This window comes from Amaranthus tricolor, chromosome 5 (assembly GCF_026212465.1).
Source record: "Amaranthus tricolor cultivar Red isolate AtriRed21 chromosome 5, ASM2621246v1, whole genome shotgun sequence".
Classification (NCBI taxonomy): Eukaryota; Viridiplantae; Streptophyta; class Magnoliopsida; order Caryophyllales; family Amaranthaceae; genus Amaranthus; species Amaranthus tricolor.
The window spans coordinates 22879899-22895704 of record NC_080051.1 but is presented as its reverse complement, the minus strand read 5'-3'; the positions used below and the strand labels follow the sequence as shown (position 1 = coordinate 22895704).

Sequence of the window (15806 nt, the reverse complement as noted above, 5' to 3'; positions counted from 1 at the left end):
GTAAAATATGGTACAAGAGGTATGAGATTACATTGTTTGATGAGAGGGAATAAATCAAGTATGATAGGAAAATCCCTGATTTCTTAGCAAGTGGATCACATAATGTAGTAGATCAAAGTAGTCAAGTTTAAGTTTGTTATTCTCAAATTCTGTTATGTTTATGTAGTTAATATTTCCATTGTAGTCAACTTTAATTAGTATTTAAGTGGTTACTTTTGAAGCCTTTATTGTATTATAAGAACTTATTTGTATTATAGAACATTAATTAGTATTTAAGTCATGCAATTGGCTCAAGCTGCATTGATATCATTATCAACCTTGGAATTTTTTGTTGAAGAAGATGAAGGCATCGTGTATATGCAGCAAAACAAGGAAGCAGATGGGAGAGCTAGGTAATAACATGGGTTGAATCTGCTTCAAAACATGGTAAAGGGGCTCAATTAATAAGGAAAGAGAAAAGGGGGAAGATATAAAATTGAAGGGATAAATAGAACAAATATGGAGGGAAATATACACTTAGTAACATCATTTGGAAAAAACGTGTTTGGTCAAAAAAAACTTAACGGTCAACAAATAGATTCCGTCACCTGTTAGTGTTTTGGATACGTTTTGATCATATAAGGTAGTTTTTCGCAAAAAAAAAATAACATAAAATAGTTAGTTATTTTTGCAAAAGGTGATATAGAATATGTATTTTCTAATATTTTTCTTAATACTATTAATCATACGACTGATTTAATATCTAAGGCTAGTGCACAGCATTTTACTGCATAATAACTCAATTTAAGATTTTCTCGAGCAAAATATATCAAATATAATGATTACAAATAGTTTAAAAGAATGTCTTGATCCTCGATCTTCACCTAAAAGCCACCCCAAATTATTTTGTTTAAGTTTTTTGTGAAAAATCTCCAAAGTGAACCTTATTTTGAATAACAAAAGGAAAATCAATTAGGGGTTGTTTAATCAACAAACAAAACAAAAAAATTTATATAAATTTGTTTAAGGAAAAAGGCTATGATTTAATATTGAGTATTACTTTCTTCACGTAAAATTTTAGGTTTGATTATCAACTAATCGCTTTCTTAAAAAAAACAGGCTTCATAGGTAGATAATAATGGTTATTTAAAAACAGGAGTAACTTTTTTTTTTAAATGAAAAAAAAAAAAACACAAGTAACTTTTTTTTTTTTTTTTTGAGATGAAACAAGAGTAACTTTGATTTAAAGATTTCTGAAAATTGTCAAGAATGAAGAAATCAAGGAAGCAATTGCAAATTGTTGCAAAGGAGTTTCTCCCTTCTCCAAAATGCGGTTGTCCAAATCCCAATCAAACGCAATGACTGAGGTCTATTTTAAAATTGGTCAAATTCTAATACGAGATCAAAACACAGAAAAAATGAACTAAAACAAGATAATAATTGTTGATTAGAAAGAATTTCCAACTTTTTAGGAGTCATCAATCAGTTGATAGATATTTTCCAAGTGGGTTCTTTAATCGGGTTCGGGTATACAAAAAAGAAGCAAAAATTCTTATTCTTTAATTTCATCCTCGTCTTCAATTTCGATCCACAATTTACAATCCCTAATATCAATTCTTTTCTCTCTCCTCTCAAGAATCCCAAATTTCTTCCCCTTTTTTACCTTTTGACCGACACTAATTTCTTCGCCGCCGGTTATTAATCACCGGCAGAGTCAGTGACACTTCAAAATTTTGCTGGGTTATTAATTCAATCTTTTTCCCTTTTTACCCAACTTTCGATTTTTGAAAACCCTAACTTTGCATTTTTCGCCCAACCCCTGATCAAATTTGAGGAGACAATTTTATTTGCAATTGTCGGTTTCTGATTTGAATTTTTAACTTTTGGAAAGGGGGTTTGGATTGTATGTCTGGATTTTATTGGTAGTTTAGCAATGGAGGATTTAGGAAATTTATTAGTTGAAGAATTGAATATATATCATTGGGAAAAAGTGATTGCTGAAAAATAGTAGTTCCCTGTTTTTTTTTTTGCCTCTTTAAAGTTGTGTGATAAAAGATGCTGAATTGTAGCAGTAATGGCAATATTCAAGGGAGTTTGAAGCAAAATTGCAGTGTTCTTGCAGTTGTTTGTGATAGTAAGGTTGGGATAGGCGAAACCAAGGATCGATTAAGGTATCCTTTTCCTGAGCTAGCATCTTCTAGCCGGTTAGAGGTATAGTCTGAATCTATTTCGAATTACATCTTGTATGTTTTTGGTATTAAAATCAGTGTTGTTTGCTTTTTAATAATTTGCAGATCAGGACATTGAAAAACCCAAGCTTGGATGAGTTTGGAAGAACCCTTGAATCATGGAAGCCAAACATGGTGTATTTACAAGGGCAGCTATTGCCAAATGATGAAATTGGGTCCTTAGTGTGGGATGGTGTTGTTATTTCTAATGTTGAAGTGGTGGCTGAGGTTTTTAGTCATGTATTGCCTACCATGGTACGTGAATTTCATATAGTTTTGTAGTTTTTGTGATTGTGTTATAAAATTGATTTGTGTTTTGATTTTAACAATGGTAATTATTGTAATATGTTGTCGATTAAGAGATAAGGGTCATTTATTTATAATAGAAGACATTGTTTGTGGCTGATTTACACTTTATACGCTTGTGTTTCTTAGAATCTGAGTGTATTAGTGGACCTTTAGCTTTAATTGTCCATAGTTAGCATTAAGTAAAATTTTTGTTGTTTCTGGCCGAGTGCATCACTACTTGGACTATTTGGGCTTTTTGTAAATGTCAGCAAATAATCGGTAAAATACGAGGTGCACACTCCATAAGTTAAAAAGATTCCATCCCAAAACCATATTGCGATGGGAGAAAGGGCTCCAATAACCTATAAAGTATGCACATCATCTTTAATTTTTTGGTATAGGATAAATCATCCCAACACCCCTTCACATGCAAACCCCCGCCAAGTTTGTATGGGGGAGTAATTAGTTAGAGTAGAAACGCCATTCTTTTCGCATCTACTATTTTTTAATTTTTGATCAAACTATCGGCTCGGATACCATGATACCTTTAGCTGGACTTATTGTGAATGCCAACAAATAATCGAGAAAAACGAGGTGCACACACTCCATAAGTTAAGGAGGTATCATCTCAATCCATATGGCAATGGGAGGAAAGACTTTAATAACTTATAGGGAAATTCTACATGGTAGCATCTAGTTTTCATGAAAACGCCAGTAGTAGCACTTTTGTAAGATTTTTCCACATGGTAGCATCCAGTTTATGCACTATCTAATTGCCTTAGCATTTTCCGTTAAATTCTTGTCAATTTCTGTTTAATTCATTATTTTGTAAGATTTTTCTACATGGTAGCATCCAATTTTTGCTCTCAAATGTTTAATTCACCATTTTAACGTTTAATTCACCGATTAATTTATTAACGCCCTTAAATGTTGTAACAATTTTATTTTCATTCAAATTATTGGCATTATAAAGTTCTAAAGGTGCATTACAAACACTCATAAATAATTCAAAAGGCGCATTTTATAAGCTCAAAGGTAAAGGTGCATTCCAAGCACTAATACATATCCACTTAATCGTTACAACATTTAAGAGCGTTGATAAATTAATCGGTGAATTAAACGTTAAAATGGTGAATTAAATATTTGAGAGCAAAAAATGCATGCTACCATGTGGAAAAATCTTACAAAATGATGAATTAAAAGGAAATTAACAAGAATTTAACGGAAAATGCTACGGCAGTTAGATAGTGCATAAACTGGATGCTACCATGTGGAAAAATCTTACAAAAGTGCTACCACTGGCGTTTCATGAAAAGTGTATGCTACCATGTAGAATTTCCCTAACTTATAAAGCGTGCACGCCATCTTAAATTCATCGATGTGGGATTAACCATCCCAATATTAACCTTGTTGGGTCTTCAAAACTAGAAAATAGCATGTCAAGTTGATACTTCATTTCATATTTGATAAAACATATGAGATTCTTTTTTGCATAAATCGATCTAGTCTAATGATTAGACACTTACTCGTGTTGGATATGAGTTATAGAGTCCTAGTAACTTAGCGATCTGTTACATAAAGCCCATTACTATAAAAAAAATGGACCGTTAGGCATCAACTTAATTGCTTCCTTAACCATACGAACTCATCCTTGGACTAACAATTTACCTTTGTTATCCGTGTTGGATCTTCAACACTAAGACATGAGTAGGATACTTTGATACTTTATTTATAATATAAAAATACATACTTTGCCTGCAATGAACGAGTCTAACAATGGGATACTTGTGTCAAATAGGAGAACCCGAGTCCTATTACTTAGTGATCTATGATAAAAAAAAAAAAAAACCCAATAGCATAAACAAATGGGCTTCTAGGGATCAACATAATTCCTTTTGTAACCACGTGATGCCAAGGTTGTGCAAGAAGAGCTTTTGATGTGGAGAACTAGTTGGACAAGACTTCATGGATCATTTGATGTTTGTGGTTACTAAGAACTTGTAAATGTTTGCTCAAATGCTTGTGTCGAGTTAAATAACATATCTATGTAAAGATTCAACATTAGTGATAACATTATATCAATGCCACTAGATTTGCCCTTGTCATGGCAGGGTAAGGGGATGTTGGATGTCATGCGGCTTTACCCTTGTAATGGTAAAGAGGGTGTTTCTGGTTGAAACTTGATTGTACTTAAAAATCAATTTCCAAGACTCTTGGTTAGTTAAAAAGTTTTATTCATTTAGACTTCCCATTTCTTTTTTTTAGCGGCAAATAGCAACAAGATTATATTGATAATGAAGGCTCTCCAACCTGTTAATAGTAGTGTTACTGATTTCATGCATCTAGAATTCCCCAACCCTTATCAAACCATTTTGGTTGTTTTTGTTTGTGGATACTACCAGTCTACCACAATGCCAAAGTCTTAGTCCCAAAAGATCGCCGATCGAATATGTGATCATGGGATGTGACTAGGTTTTATTGAGTTGGTTGTCATAAACCTATCACGCTTCTCTTTTATCCACTCATGGATTATAATGAGCGATGACCACTCATAGACGGAGTTTTGAACAAAGAGATTATCATTGCACATAATTTGATATTCATTAATGTCTTTTTGCAGGTTTATCTAGAGATCCCAAATGCTGAAATGTTGGCAGACGCTATTCATTCTAAGGTGAGGGAAAAAATTAAGCTGCATAATTCGTTTCTCAACTCATGTCATTTTGCTGCCCAAGAGCTTTGTTTACCAATACAATGTTATTTTGTTGACTAAGACTCGGTATCCCCTATTTTGGCAGGGAGTTCCATATGTCATATTATGGCAGAATGCATTTACTAGTTTTGCTGCTGCTCATTTCCGGCACGCATTTTTTTCAGTTGTACAGAGGTATTACTTTTACTTGAAACTGTATTATTGATACTTTTTTCCCTTGAGTATACGGAGATATCAGTGCACACAAGTTTCTGGATAAATATGATGTTGAGCATATCTCGTTTAAATGCATTTGTGGTTACTATAATTCAAAATATAAGATAAAATAGGCTGCTTGGGTAAGTTCAATAAACAAATTTCTGATGATTTTGATTAACTAACTGAATATTGGATATAATAATTAGCTGAACTGTTGGTAAAATGTCATTTTAATAATTGATGTCTCAATTTATTGAGTGATGTTTTTTCTCCCAACATTACGTAAGGGTATAGTTGCTTGTCAAACTCTAGAGCTTTCTTTTTTCATTCCATGATATTTTATGTTGAGTTTATTTATGCTAAAAGATTTTCTATATTGATTGATATCTATTATTTTTATTTCCCACTCATAAATGATTAATAAAGTATATTTATATTGATGAATTAAGTCATCAATTGAACATTTTTCCTGCCATTGTGGCCTTAATAGCATAGTTTCCTTTTATTTGTCCATACCTACTAAATGGTTTCATGATGTTTTCTACTGATGTATCCATGGAATATAAACTTCTCCACGACATGACCTAATGCCTGTTATGTAACATGTTTGAGAGTTGCTGCGACGTTAAATCTTGTTATATAATAGTGCATGAATTTTCACGGTCAAAACGTCGTGTTGACCGTTAAAGTGTAATGCCCGTTATTTCACCGTTACAATTATATTTCACCTTTACAATGTTATTTGTCTCCTTGTTAAAATTTCATTAATACCCATCAACTTTAATTATTAAGATCACTTAAATTTTTGTTACTCATGATTTATAGTTTTTAAAGAAACTAATTAATTGATTAGTTGACTAATTATACACTAAAAGTCCTCATATAGTGCAATTATAATAACTATAGACATAGTACATAATGATAGTAGTTCAACAATAAAAATGCAATTAAGATCAAAACTCCCCTTAATTGTTCTCTTTTCCAAAAATTCTCATCATATGGGCCACGATTCGCGTTATTACTCTGTTATAACCGTTTCCGCAAATGCATCTACAACCACGAATTTTTTTTCCATGGATGTATCTCATTGATAGATATATATTGATGTCTCTTGTGGCCTAGATGAAGTAGTGTATAATATGATTATTTGTTTTCTATGGAGTTTGTGATAGACATAATTGGTGGATTGAATAATAAAGAACCACATTTTGGACACCAATTAGGGTAATTCCCCCATCATCATCATCATCATCACCATACCCATTCATTGAAGCTATGATCAAGGTTTAGGAAGGTTAATTCCCTTAAAAGTATGCAAATATGAATTATGTCTTTGCTGTGCATAACTGAATGAATGTAGACGTACCTGATTGTGTTGTGCTTTTTGCTAATGCGTGTTGAATCATTAGAGAAAATTTGGTGAATCTTCTTTCTTTGCAGTTCCCCATGCCATACCTGGGATGCTTTCCAACTGGCACATGCATCATTTAGACTTCATTGCATCCGAAACAATTCTGTGCTTCCACGAAACAGCCAAAAGTCTGGTGGTAAACTTGGTCCTTCTCTTCTCGGCGAGGCTCCTATCATTGAAGTTGGTTTGCCCGAGGTTGATGATGGCGAAGAAGAAGATGACTTTGAAAGTAATCTATCTTCTGTAAAGATCCATGATGATGATGTGAGCGTGAGATTTCTGATATGTGGGGTTGCATGCTCATTGGTGAGTTTTTAAAACCTTCTTGTTTCATGGTCATGAAATTGACATTTCTCTTATCTAGGTTGTTCTTTTCCAGGATGCATATTTGTTGGGATGCTTGGAAGATGGACTGAATGCTCTTTTGGGAATAGAAGTATGTCAAATCACGGAATTTTTTAATCGTAGATAGTGTCTGGATCCCATTCTTTACTCATTTAGTCGTTTTCTCATGCTACCCCACATTTGTCCTTGCATAAGCATGGGCCATGGAATTTCATTTTAGTGCCAATGTAGGTCACCTTTTACGATATAACCATCAGACTCTACATACTTTACTATGATAACTTTGCATTGAAACTTGCTCAAGCAACATCTTATTGCAACCTTGTACATTAGACAATCGTCCAAAATGTTATTGTTGCTTTTATCTCATATCACAACTCCATTAGCAAATATGCTCTGTAATATGCAGAATTCCATTAGGCCCTACTATTGGCCATTCGGGACCCCCAAAAACTAGAAGTGCTTGCTTGTTTTCTGTATTGGCGTATTAAGCTCAATATTTTGTCTAATGAATGCTAAATCATGTTGCCTCTTGTCCTTGTATTCCTCCAGATGCGTGGAAGCAAGCTTCAGAACCGTTTTAGGTATGCCTTGCTGTTTATTTTGTCAATGCTAAGTGTGATAATTTCATCTTTACTTTATTTGGGGGTTTGGGTAAGGCTGAATTGCAATTGAGTGGTAACAAAATTTGAACCTTTTGTGAATAATTTATGTTGCTATTTGAATGTTTACAGTGCCCCACCGCCACCACAGCAGGCAGCAACATTCTCACGTGGTGTTGTGACCATGAAATGTGATATTTCTACGTGTACCGCAGCTCATATCTCTCTTTTGGTGTCTGGAAGTGCACAGACTTGTTTTGATGATCAGGTTTACCTTTTTTTCATTGTTACGCGTTGTTTGCTTGCTGATTCTTAGCAGACTGTATTAATACTTTGTGCATTGAATTCACAGCAATTGGAAAAACATATAAAGAAGGAGGCCGTTGAAAGAAATCAGCTCATACAGGCAATATCTTCTTTCGAAGAAAATAAACCACCTTCGTTTGAGCCTCGAACATCCGTCTCAATTGCTTGTGGAGCAACAGTTTTTGAAGTATGCTTGAAAGCACCTTCTTGGACCCTGCAGGTTTTTGATTTAGACCCTCGCTCATTCATATATGCCTCTTTTCTCTGAAGATTTATTTTGTTTGTTTATTTTATTTTTAAAAAATTGAACTATCGAACTCATCAAGTAACTATGACATCAGACAGTCTTTTGGCTAATGAATATTATAAGCCGATAGATACATGAATCTTTCTCATTGATAATATCTGAGTTCTGAAGTGGCATATTAAGTATACTTTCCTGGTTGCGATATGAGGCTGTTGGCCTAATTATCATGGACCTTATGGAGTAAGATTTGGTTTCCACGAGTTTACACGTTTATATCTGCTGGAGCATGCTTTTTTTGTTCTCGGAGCTCAAAGTTGAATTTTTGTGCTATCGTACCATAGTTACCAGGAACGACATTCGGTTTGGAATGGGGAACGGGAACAGGAACAGGAACAAGAAACGTAACCTAGATTGACTCGGGAATGATAGGATACGAGATACATTATGTATAAAAAATATATTTGAAAATAAAATTAAATTAAAATGTTTTTTTGCTTTAAGAAATTGGTTTTCAGTGGAAATTTTTAAGTTTTCTAGGTTTCATCTCGTTTTCTCCTCCTTTTTCCTTTGTAAATGAGGGTCAAAATACATTTTAAAACATGTCTTCTACACTGGAACGTCACCGTTAGTGATTTGGGTCGCATTTCGTGGTGATTGGGGACAGACGTTCCTGGCGCAGAACGTGGCCACCTTCCACGTTCCATGTAACTATGGTCCAAACTCCAAATATATCTTTGTTTCCTGAAGTTTTCTGTTTCATACTATTTCTAGGTATTGCGGCAGCTAGCACCCGAAAGTTCTTACCGTAGTCTGGTAGCCCTTGGTGTTGCAAGCATTCAAGGACTGGCTGTTGCTTCATTTCAGAAAGATGACGCTGAACGCCTTCTGTTTTTCTGTACGAGAAAAGATAAAGATCAGCATCCACTTAACAGTGATCTCATTACTCCACCGAGTTGGTTGAGACCACCCCCTCCAAGCAGAAAGATTTCTGAACGAGGTGAAGGATCAAGCCCTTGTTCACATAACAGTTTGCTTTCTGAAAATCAAGTGGGTATGAAAAGATCTAAGCTGGAAGATAAAGAAACTCGATGTTTTAATGGGGCTTATACTCCTGTTGCACCCATCCGGCATAAGTTAAATGTAGCGGCAATGAGGCCCATACCTCAAACTAAGATACCCTTTTCGGGCATAGTGCCCACAGATAATTATGACACAGGACAAGTTAAACCTAGTTTGCCTACTGTTCCACTAACAAAGAATAGTGTCTTTGCATTAAGTGCTGCACCAAACAGAAGAGCTTCAAATGCATATCAGACCAAGCCGATTATAACTTTAAATTCGATTCCTCTGAAGAAACATGGTTGTGGTAGACCACCTATCCAGTTATGCTCTGAGGTAAACTAGTCTGTTTTCCTAAACTAACTAGAACTCGTTGACTTAATAATATATGTTGAGGCACTGCATGGGAGGTTCTGAGCATGTTCAACATGTTCGACCGCATAGGGCCCCGAAAAAATAGGGGCCTCAAATATTCTTTAGTTGGTATATTTTAGGTGTTAAATGATACAAAATTGTTAGAAAAATATCATAATTTTTAAAAATGCACAGGGCGTTCATAGAATTTGTCAATCTTTGCTCCGCCTCTCAGTTGAGGCGTTATTACTTGTAAGGCTTTATATTTTTTTGGTTGGATGATGGCAATGTCGGATATAGACTTAAATGCCGAAATGGACTATTTGCATAATTTTATTGCTCTGTATTTTGGTTGGAATCAGGCTGATGTATTTGATTTTCAGGAGGAATTCTTGAAAGATGTTATGCAATTTCTTCTTCATCGTGGGCACACTCGGCTCATTCCTCAAGGTGGGCTTGCAGAGTTCCCCGATGCCATCCTCAACTCTAAGCGGCTGGATGTATACAACTTGTATAGAGAGGTATTTTGCGGTTTCATTTGTCACGGTGTAACTGCATTTTGTTGTAGGATTTTAATGTAGACCTATTTGTCTTCTATATGTCTAAGAGATGAAGCTGCACTGTTTTCTCTTACAGGTTGTTTCAAGAGGAGGCTTTCATGTCGGTAACGGCATCAATTGGAAAGGGCAAGTTTTCTCCAAGATGCGGAACTATACTGCCACGAATAAAATGACCGTATGTACTCTAACTATTATTATCTTGTCCATACACTCATCTTAATTCTTAACATACACATTTTGAGGCATTTGTAACTACTCAGTTTTCTATAATGATCTATTTTAAAAGCCCAGCATTCTAGAGTGTTCAAAACAGATCTGATGACTCGAATTTTACCTGACTTTGTAATTGAATCTGATGACCCGATTCAAAAATGATTTACAATTATGTAAAAAATAATATAGACACAGAACCTAATTTCAAACCGATCCGAAACACCTAATCCAAAATCAACCCAATAATCTGAATGAACATCTATACATTCAATTATACAAATAATACTTTTCTAATGGCACCTCTTCTGAAAGCCCAACATTCTAAGTTATACATACAGTGCTGTAGCGGCACACGTGGGTCACATGATACTCAATTGTAGAGCCACTTGCATTAAAAATCTTATGCTTAATATCTTAATCATTATTGTTGGCTTCAATGTTGACAGGGTGTTGGAAACACACTTAAACGACATTACGAAACTTACCTGTTGGAATATGAATTAGCACACGACGACGTAGATGGAGAATGCTGCTTACTTTGCCACAGGTATGTGCTATATAATTAGTTCCCATTTCTAGCAACTTTTTTCTTGTTCATGTTTAACTTTTATTTCTCTGCAAAACTTTAACAGTAGTGCAGCTGGTGACTGGGTGAATTGTGGTATATGCAAAGAGTGGGCCCACTTTGGTTGTGATAGACGGCAAGGTCTTGGCGCTTTCAAGGTAACGTAAATTGTGCAAACTAGTGCTTAATTTTTTAGACGTCTTGTATAATACGGTCTTATCATGAGACGAGCCCATATTTATTAGCCCTTCAATTGATCACTTCAAAAATTGTAAGTGATCATTTTAACACATTAAGGGGTGTTTGGTATGAAAAGTAGAAATGGAATAAGGAGGATTTGCAAGAAAGGGTAATGGTAATGTTAAGGGTTAATGTTATTAATTGTTTGGCGTTGGAAATAAAAATGGATTCACTTATAATTCTCTATAACAAAAGTGTGGTATACAAATAAAAATAAATTTTGTCACAAAAAAATTTCTTGATCTTCTACCACTTTCCAGTGGCCTTTTCCTTTAACCTCAACCATTCTATATGCAAAGAAATTTGAAAATAATCTTTATTTGCATTCCAACAAGAGTGATGAAACATCATATTACTTTGTTACCGATGGCTTTCAAGCGATAACAATGTAAGGGAATTTGTTTCCTTCAAGTAATGGAATCGTTTAACCAACCAAACTTATTAAACAGAGTAACGGATTGCGTTGCCCGATTCGGTTTCCTGTGCAATAAAAGTGTACCAAAACAAGGCTAAATGTACATGACTCAGCCCAATATAGATGGTGTCAGCATGAGACCGTCTCATTCAAGAATTTGTGTTCTTTTTATACTAGTGAAATAGTGAAATGAGACGGTGGAAGGTCTCATTGTGATAGCATCTCTATCAGGCTGACTTAAATATGTATTTAGTGTGTTAAAGTGGTCATTTACAATTTTAAATGATCAATTAGACAAATGGGCTAATTATATGATTATGATTGATGGTGAGACAATCTCATACAAGACAGGAAGATTAATGTTTGTGATCAATCTAGTTTTGACTTGCCATAGGCCATAACCATGGTATTTGTTTTGGTATATACAGGATTATGCAAAAACAGATGGATTGGAGTATATATGTCCACATTGCAGTGTGACAAATTTCAGGAATAAGTTGCACAAGCCCTCAAATGGATATTCAGAGGGCTTAACGTATTCAAGACATGTGTGATAATATTATAATTATTTTCTAATTTCTATTCATTTAGTGAGGGTTTTTTTGGTATCCCATGGTTGATAAATTAAGGCAGCCTTTGGAGATATATGGGAATCTGTAGAATATGCAGGCAGTACACACAGGATTGAAAACTAATATTCGAGGAAGAGAAGAAGCTCAAAAGCTTCATCGCGACACAACTTTTGGATCGTAAATCATAATGTTTAGTTGGTTATGTTTTCCTTTTACGAGGAGGTGCCACGAGCTAATACTATGGCGGTTGGCGCCTTGGCGGAGTTCATTTAAATGGAAAGGTATGGAGGAGAGGTTTAGTGTAAAATAATTAGAGGAAACGATTGTATGTAGGTAGATGACGATTGTATGTAGGTAGATGTAGCATCATCAAAGCGATGCATCTTTTGATTCTTAATGTTGATAATGGTGTTCCTGTGCCCAACAACACTGTAAACTGTACAGTGCCTTATCTTCATTGTCACCATTTTTTGTTAATATTAATATTAATATTAATTGACGTCTCCCACGGTTAACTATGCTTTAAGAAGTCATGTTCCTTCGAGCACTAGCCTTCAGACTATCAATAGAATTCAGAGTAATAGACATCGGATGTACTACGAAATAAATATATTTTATTTGCCTATTAGTACTATAAGGGTTTTATTATATACTTCCTACGTTTTAAAATATTTGCACCATATATATTTTTGCATAATTCGACGCGTTTGTTAGATCGTTTATATCTAGATTTATACATAACTAAAAATTATAAAAATTTGACATTATCAAATTATATAACGAGATGAATAAAACAAGATTCTACATAATTATATTTTTATAACTTTTTTTTCTCATATAATAATTGAAATATGTAAAATTATTATAGAATGACGAATAGTGCAAAAAGTTACTTTAATACAAGTAATATAGAATGGAAAAAGTATGCATTGATAAGGCTGATTTGAAACATGTTTTGGTTTAAAAATTTTATTTGTAGTACACAACAAGGAGCATTTGTGAAATTTATAAGTATCCTTCTCAAATAATACTCATTTCATCTTTTTTATATAGCGTTATTTTTTATTGTGTCGTTTCTCTCATTTCACATCATTTTTATCTTAATATGGGTTCATTACTTTTTTAATTTCATTTATATATTTTAAATCGTTTAATTTTATCTACATAACTCATAATATCTTTTTTTTATCATTAAATATTCATATTTTCTTTAAAAGCCGTTATATCTTTTTTATCATTAAATATTCACATTTTCTTTAGAAGTTGTTATATCTCTTTTTACTACTATCTTAGAAGGACAAAAGAGTAATGTCCTAACCTATCATAGGAGCATGTAAAAGACTATGGTAGAAGAAATTGTTGCAAAATTGGTTCAATTGAGATTGACATTCAAAGGCGTATGAATTACATTTCTCAAAATAAAGATATAATCATCAATGGGAAATACAATAACAAAAGTTTCAAATGTAAACAAAGAAAACAAAGGGTCAAAGGCAGATGAAACCATAGATAATAAAATCCAGCATTCATACATTTTAATTTTTAAGCAATAAAATAAAATAAAAATAATGAGTGCCGCTTCAGCTACGACTCCTGGCTTGCTTATGATAAACATTGTGACTGATGGCTAGAGCTCCATTTTCTTCCACAATTATAGCAGAATTCATAACCACACCTATTTATTTATAACACAAATAATTAATGCGAAATAAAATAATTTATTAGTTATTACATTATTTTATATATATAATCCACGAGCATATATAACAGTTGATAATGGAGGACTATGTGAAATTTAAATATATATATTTTTTTAAAATTAATAATAATTAATCGCTAATTATGATAAGACCCAAAATTTTATATTGTATTTACTACTAGTTGTCTTTTCATTACAATAAACCTATAACTAAAAATGCAAAATAATAAAATCAATACTACAATTAACTATCACCAAAAATAGAAAGTTTAGAGATTCTGTTAATTTATCTTATATGACTTGCAGAATATAGGTTAGAGAAACCATTAATTTATTATCTTATTTGCACTTCAAAGAAATTATTAGACTATATGAAACATATTTTAGGGTCTTAACTGTTAGCTAAAATTTAAATTGAGTTAGTTTCTAAATCTGATATAAGAAGCCCAAAATACGTGTTAGAATATATAGCATATGTTAAATTCTTAACCATCATCTTAAACTTTTAATTGACTTTATTATTTAACATAAAAACATAAAAATGCAATTAAAAACATAAAAAAATGATGAAATCATACCTGCAACTCATATGTTGACACCCTTGAGTCTTCTCAATATGAATCCTACAATTTGGGCACCTTCTCCACTTATTATCCTTAGCCATCTTAAACACCATAACATCATCTTTATCCCTTTCATCTGTCCCCAAAGCATCAAACTCCTCACACGTGATTCCCTCGTGCCAACGAACCTGACAACGAGCACAAAACAATCTCTTACAACTAGGACACTCAGATGATCTCACTTCTATTCCTCCATCATCAACCATTAATGCAGAACAATCTTTATAAGGACAGTAGAATTTCTGATACCCAGGAATCATTGCTTCAAATAATGCATTTTCCCATCTCTCAAATATCTCTTTTGGTAAAATTGAACTACATTTTTCGGGTTCAAATACTTGTTTACATTTCGGGTCTGGGCATTTTACTGAACCAATATTTTCATTGATTTTTGATGCCATGTATTTTAGAACACAATCAATGCAAAATGTGTGGGTACATTTTGATAAGCCCATGAATATTTCTGAATAGGATTTGTGTTCCATGCAAATTCCACAGAAAATAAGGTGTGTTTTAGAGGATTCACCCATTTCTTTGTACTGTTCATCATACTCTGTTTTGATCTCTGTTTTGATCTCTGATTTGATCTCTGTTTTAATCTTTTTTTTGGGACTTAAAAGCAAAGGAGGGATAGGAGAAAAAGAAGAAGAAGAATAGATAGCTTCTTGAAGGGTAAGTTCAAGAGCGTATTTTTCATCGGAAATGGGGATGGGTTCTTCATTGATTAAGGCTAAAAGGTAAGCTTCATCTACAAATAAATCAATGCCGTCTTCGTCTAAAAAAGCCATTGATGGAAGCTTACATTTTGTTCAATAATCTGTTGGTATAGCTTTTTATAGGTAGCTGAGAAAGCATGTTCGGTTCGACTGATGTCTGGGAAATCATCGGGGACTAATAAATTTGAAGGATATCGAAACGTTGTTTTGGGATTTCTATAGGTTTAAGACTTTTAAGTGGATAAATTTAGGAAGTAGCTGTTTCTTTGCTCCTTTTTCCAAGATTTATGGAGGGGGGAAATGATTGTATATTAAGTACACTTACACAGGGGAAATGTCGCATCTTATTTGTAAGATTTAATGAAGAAAAATAATTATGAAAGAGAATTTTTTCCATGATATTGCCAAAATGAAAAATATTTTTCACTTTGCATGAAATAGAAAAGTACTTCTTACAATACTCTCCATGTGGT

At 33.6% G+C, this 15806-nt stretch overlaps 2 protein-coding genes across 2 annotated transcripts; one reads left to right on the top strand and one right to left on the bottom strand.

Moving 5' to 3' along the window:
• Positions 1-1236: 1236 nt before the first annotated feature.
• On the top strand, positions 1237-13007 carry LOC130813805 (AT-rich interactive domain-containing protein 4-like). Its single transcript, XM_057679693.1, has 15 exons — positions 1237-2190; positions 2274-2462; positions 5116-5169; positions 5294-5382; positions 6847-7123; positions 7197-7253; positions 7715-7746; positions 7897-8032; positions 8117-8290; positions 9089-9712; positions 10114-10251; positions 10367-10465; positions 10950-11050; positions 11136-11226; positions 12152-13007. Exons 1-15 carry the CDS (start codon positions 2035-2037, stop codon positions 12275-12277), a joined length of 2343 nt encoding a protein of 780 aa, XP_057535676.1. The 5' UTR covers positions 1237-2034; the 3' UTR covers positions 12278-13007.
• Positions 12818-15405, bottom strand: LOC130813579 (E3 ubiquitin-protein ligase RSL1-like). The gene is made up of 2 exons (XM_057679414.1): positions 14573-15405; positions 12818-12854 (listed from the first exon to the last, which is right to left on the bottom strand). The coding sequence occupies exons 1-2, from the start codon at positions 15403-15405 to the stop codon at positions 12818-12820; spliced, it is 870 nt and encodes a 289-aa protein (XP_057535397.1).
• Between the last annotated feature and the right edge of the window lie 401 nt (positions 15406-15806).